The 5517-nt window shown below is 33.8% G+C and overlaps 1 protein-coding gene across 1 annotated transcript; it reads left to right on the top strand.

Moving 5' to 3' along the window:
* Positions 1-835: 835 nt before the first annotated feature.
* LOC149556445 (uncharacterized) lies at positions 836-3336 on the top strand. Its single transcript, XM_089829848.1, has 2 exons — positions 836-1024; positions 2728-3336. The coding sequence occupies exons 1-2, from the start codon at positions 836-838 to the stop codon at positions 3334-3336; spliced, it is 798 nt and encodes a 265-aa protein (XP_089685974.1).
* The last annotated feature ends 2181 nt before the right edge of the window (positions 3337-5517 follow it).

Raw genomic sequence — 5517 nt, 5'->3', positions numbered from 1 at the left:
CCCTATTTGTACTACTATGCTTTGAACAATTACAAGATCACTAATCTCAAACTGCCACTGACCAATCTATATAGCCTACAACTATACCCAATTAATTATGAATAATCCCAATTTTTCCTTGATTTTGACTACTATACTTTGAACATTTACATTTACAATATCACTAATCTCAATGTGAATAATTTTCGCTACTATAATTTAAACGATATAACATCTCTAATCTCAAACTACTATTGATGACCTATATAAGCCTACAACTACAAATACTCCCACCACCAAACAATTGCTTATAAAAGTACCAAATAAAAAATAAAAGAACCAATCTTTAATAACCAATTTTCTAAACTATAATTTCCACTACAATTTACTTGTTTACATCAAAGATATCTCCAAATTTGCAACAACTTGCAACTGTGGTTGGATATTCCTCGAATCCTTGTCTCCTTCCAGCTCGGGGAAGTTCGCAACAAAGCAAAGGAGCTTCGTTGTTTGGCCATTTCTAACTCATCTGATCAATGGATTTTCCTAACAGACGCAAGGCTACTTTTGTTCTTTTTCGCCATATGTCTGTGAGGAAATGCCCAAAAGAAAATTCAGGAAAGAAAACAAAAACATTGGAACATCTATTTTGAAGGAGAGAAGCATTGGAATATCCACCCGTTAACGAAACATACCAAGCCTACACTTCAACCGTGCATCATGTGGGACATATATTTTAATTAATTATAAACTCTTCTTTTCCTCACTTTTAATCTCAAAAGACCAGGTTAAATGCATGCTATCTTCTGATCAAGCCTACTCCATTGATTAGATATTCCATTCATTCATAGTGGTAATGGGGTTAGTGGGAGAAATACTTGCATGGAATGAAACCCATCTGGATGTAATTCTTGTTCCATTGGGGTTGCTACTCTTCGCTGTCTACCATGGTTGCCTGCTTCACAGGATCCTCACCCACCCCCACACAACTTTCATCTCCATCAATGCAATCCACAGGCGGGATTGGGTCGAGGCTATTATAAAGGTAAATGTAGAGCGAAAAAGATCTAGTAGTTGAACATGTTTCAAGAGTAATTATACTGATAAGTAAGATATATGTTCCATAGCAAGTCAAATTGTGATATTGCTCTTAAGCTTTAACTGTTTGATTTTGGAGTCAAATTCATTGACCCATATTTCATAAGTGGTGGTTCATCGAACCCATCTCTCATGAGATTGAATGAAACACTTAGCACTCACTGGATCTAGGTGATGCTCACAGTGGTGAAGCACCGGAACTTCTTGCAAGGTCACCTATCCCAGTACTACTCCAACTCCAGTGTGCTTAGCTGCAAAGTTTCCTCCATGGTTAAACCCACTCTTCTTCCAACCCCATTTGCAAGAAGAGTAATTGTGGATAGTAGTCATACTTTTTGTTTCTTTTATATTATTAATAACTGGGATTTAGTTGTTAGTCATTGTAGTTAACTTGGTGCACTTGAAGGTTTTAAACTATACATCAGAGTATGACTACTTTTTTTTAGAATCTCCATATGCAACTTAACTACTTACACCTATTGTTCTTGTTTATAGGTAGTAATGACACACCCTCTAGAATGCGTCAAATGCCCAAGGATCAAAAAGTGATCATTTCAAAGTGTCGCCCAAAACATGGCTTCTTTTACAATATTATCCATTTGCTTAGACAACCAAAAAGTTTGTACAACTAATCTGAAACTTTTGCACAAATGCCTCTATAATCCATCAACCTTTTCTAAAAGATCTTAATAATTGTATAGTATAGATGTCAATAAAGTTGCCAAATTAATCTAGCTACTAATTGTTTTTCAAGAAATAGGCAACAATTAGCTCATAGATGATTTGCTAGTGGACTTTTAATTTACAAAAGATAATTGAAACATAGACAGTAATGGGAGAGAACCATACAAGTGTTAATTTAATACTCACAATTGTTGATTTAATGTATAATTGTTTAGATGACATTGTACCAATAATAGTGACTTTAAAGTCATTATTGTTTTAGATTAAGGTAAAAACAGGTTTTGAAGGGGCCCCAAAACCCTTTACATCAAAAAGAAAGATATACCATGAAGCACTACCAGGTTTTAAAAGGACCTAAAACCAACTGAACATCTAAACCAGGTTTTACATGGACCTGAAACCAACAGATGTATTCAGAAAAAGCAACCAAAAAATACACTGGAACCTGGAAAGTAAACAAACTGGAAGGCAAGGCAACCAGTAAAACCTCCCAGACCAGTAACCAGTGAGCCAGAGCCACAACCTGCTCACCATCACAAAAAAACCAGTCAAATAAGGAAACTTAAGATTTTCCTTTTGATGATGACTACCCATAATTGAATGTAATGTATCTTTTATTCTAAAACACAAGCAATCATGCACGATGCCCCATCAGCTGTTCAAACATGGGTGTCTCTTTTGTAGGTCTGTTGGTCTCACTTTTTAAAGGCTTGCTTTGGTTACTTTAGGAACAAAAAATACTCATATAGCATCATATTTGATATTACGACCCTAAAACCTTAATTATGAAAAGGGGACTTGTCAACTAAATTGTAAAAAATTGAAGTAGTTTTTGAAAAACTTGAAATTAGAATACACTACTAGATCTTCTCCTCTAATGCTCTTTTCATCATGGTAATGTTTATAGTATTGAAATATTGTATACAATATATCTTAGAAAGTGATGGCTGAATTGTGCACTTGCAGGAGGGAATGAAGCATGGAATGTTGGCAGTGCAGACAATAAGGAATGGCATAATGGCGGCCACCCTTCTGGCCTCCACCTCCATTGGCCTCTGCTCAGTCATAGGACTACTGTTGGGGGTGAGAGTGGGTAACTCCCATACTGATCAATTGAGTATGTATGGGATGAGAGGACCCATCACATCTTGTGTCAAGTGCATGATGATCTTGCTCTCTCTTCTCACTGCTTTTCTCTGCCATGTGCAATGTGTCCGCCATTACAGTCACGTTAGTTTTCTCATCACCACACCTCCTCCAACGCCAGAGATGGAGAGCGCTCGTTTGGAATATGTCAGCAGGCTATTCAACAAAGGGGCTCATTTCTGGTCGGTGGGATTGAGGGTTTTCAACCTCTCACTGGCTTTCTTCATGTGGAATTTTGGGCCCATTCCCATGTTTGTATCGTCCTGCCTCTTGCTCTTGTTTCAGCACTATCTTGACAGCCCAATCACTATTATGGATGGGAATTTCCCACATTATCCAAAGAAAAAGGATAGTGCCAAGAACCAGTCAGGTTCAATGGATGGGAACATGTTTGGTAAAATAGTCTGTTTGGAAACAATATGTCACTGAAGAGTAGCTAATTTCTACATCACACTTGTGATCTATTGGAGAGGTAGAGTAATGGGTCATTTGCTCTACTCTAGTTGAATTATAAATGAATACTAATGTGGTTAGGTTATTGTATTGTATTGGGATATGCCGGTATGTTGTTTCTTCATGTCTTTATGTAGAAATGCTATTAGAGATGAGATTTGCAAGGAGTTGTTGTAATGCTATGTTTAGAGAGGAGTGTAATAAATCATTTATTCTACTTGAATAGAGTTATAAATGAAATAATCCAATTAGTATATCATATTGGGATTTGGTGCTTTATTGTTTTTTCATGAAATTCATGTTTACACGACACTGGAGTTGAGGTTTGGAAAGGTAGGATAGTAGATGATATTCGAAATTCATGTTTGCACGACATTGGAGTTGAGGTTTGGAAAGGTAGGATAGTAGATGATATTCATGTTTAGATAACATTGGAGTTGAGGTTTGGAAAGGGTTATTGGAGAGGTAGGATTTAATAGATGATATTCATGTTCACATAACATTGTAGTTGAGGTTTGGTAAGAGTTATTGTAATCACATTGTTTGGAGAGGTAGGATAATAGATGATTTATCTCACTTAATTGAATTATAAATGAATAATAATGCAAGTAGTGTATTGTATTGGGATGTGGTGGTATATAATTGTTTATTTATGGCATTCGTATTCACAAAACATTGGAGTTGGGATTTGCAAGGAGTTATTGTAATGACTATGTTTGTGGCTATTTTTTGTCATTACATTTTATTGTTTTCCTTCTAAATAATAGCATGGAGGACCTTTGATAACTACATTCTATTGCATGAGAATTTGCGAGAGCGTGATAGAAAATGAGGTTGTTGCTTGAAATGGTAGTCACCTTAGTTGTCATGATTTCAAAAATTATTTTTCTTGATTAAAAAATATTATTTAAAATTAATAATAATGCAATTAGCGTATTGTATTGGGATGTGGTGGTTTGTTATTTCTTCGTGGAATTCACGTTCACATAGCATTGAAGTTGAGGTTTACAAGGAGTTATTGTAATCACTGTGTTTGGAGAGGTAGGGTAATAGATTATTTACTCTACTTGAGTTGAATTATAAATGAATAATAATGCAACTAGTGTATTGTATTTGGATGTGGTGATATGTTGTTTCTTTATGGTGTTTGTGTTCACATAACATTGAAATCAACGTTCGTAAGGAGTTATTGTAATCATTATGTTTGGATTTTTTTTGGTAATATGTTATGACGAGTATACCTTAGTGTTGAGGGATGCTTAATTCAATATGCTAATAACTCAAGCTATGTCGACAAATTATTGGTAAAAACTCAAGCCTATTTTCTACATTAAAAAAAAAAAAACTTGTGTTTGGATATCAAGTTGAGATAGGGTTCATGCTTCTATGTAATATATATTATGTTATCTCATTTAGAGAACATCTTCTCTGTTATGCATTAGCATGATAGAAGACGAGAGGTTGTTGCTTGAAATGGTAGTCACTTTAGTTATTGTTATTTCAGATTTATTACAATTATTTTCTTTAGTAAAAATTTAATATTTAAAAATAAATAGTATTTTAAAATAAATATTACATAAAACTAATTGATAGTTTAAGTTTATAAATAAGAGATATAAAGAATTAAATATTCAAATATTTATTTCTTTAATTTTGTTAGACTTTAATATATTTTAATTGTAGATAAATTAGTAATAAACATTTCATTATATACTGATAAAATATTTTTTGAAATTGAACTCGCAGAATGATCTTGTATCTTTCGACTCTTTTTTTGTGTGGATATATATCTTTAAAATTTAATTAATAGAAAAAGTCTATTCTTCAAAAAAAATCTACAGAATATATAAATATTTTCATCGTTTCCAACTTATCTGATCGATGGATTTTACTACTCGATGTAATATGTCTACTAAAGGCCCAAAAGAAAATCTAAGAAGAAAACAAAACCCAACCGCAGTTTTGTATTAATTTCGAGGGAAATCACCGCTCGAATGTGGTCTATGCGACCCAAACATTGAAATATCCACTCATCATCGAATCATATTACCAAGCCTAAATCTTCATCCATTTTTAGAATAGCTATTTACAAAGCATATATTCAACTCTAGTTGAAATATAAACTAGACATGTAAAATTTGTGTGATTTATTGTGTG

Source organism: Cupressus sempervirens, chromosome 5 (assembly GCF_028749045.1).
Source record: "Cupressus sempervirens isolate cs-2001-9-10 chromosome 5, ASM2874904v1, whole genome shotgun sequence".
Lineage (NCBI taxonomy): Eukaryota > Viridiplantae > Streptophyta > Pinopsida > Cupressales > Cupressaceae > Cupressus > Cupressus sempervirens.
Note: the sequence above shows the minus strand (reverse complement) of the source record. Positions and strands in the feature narration are given on the sequence as shown.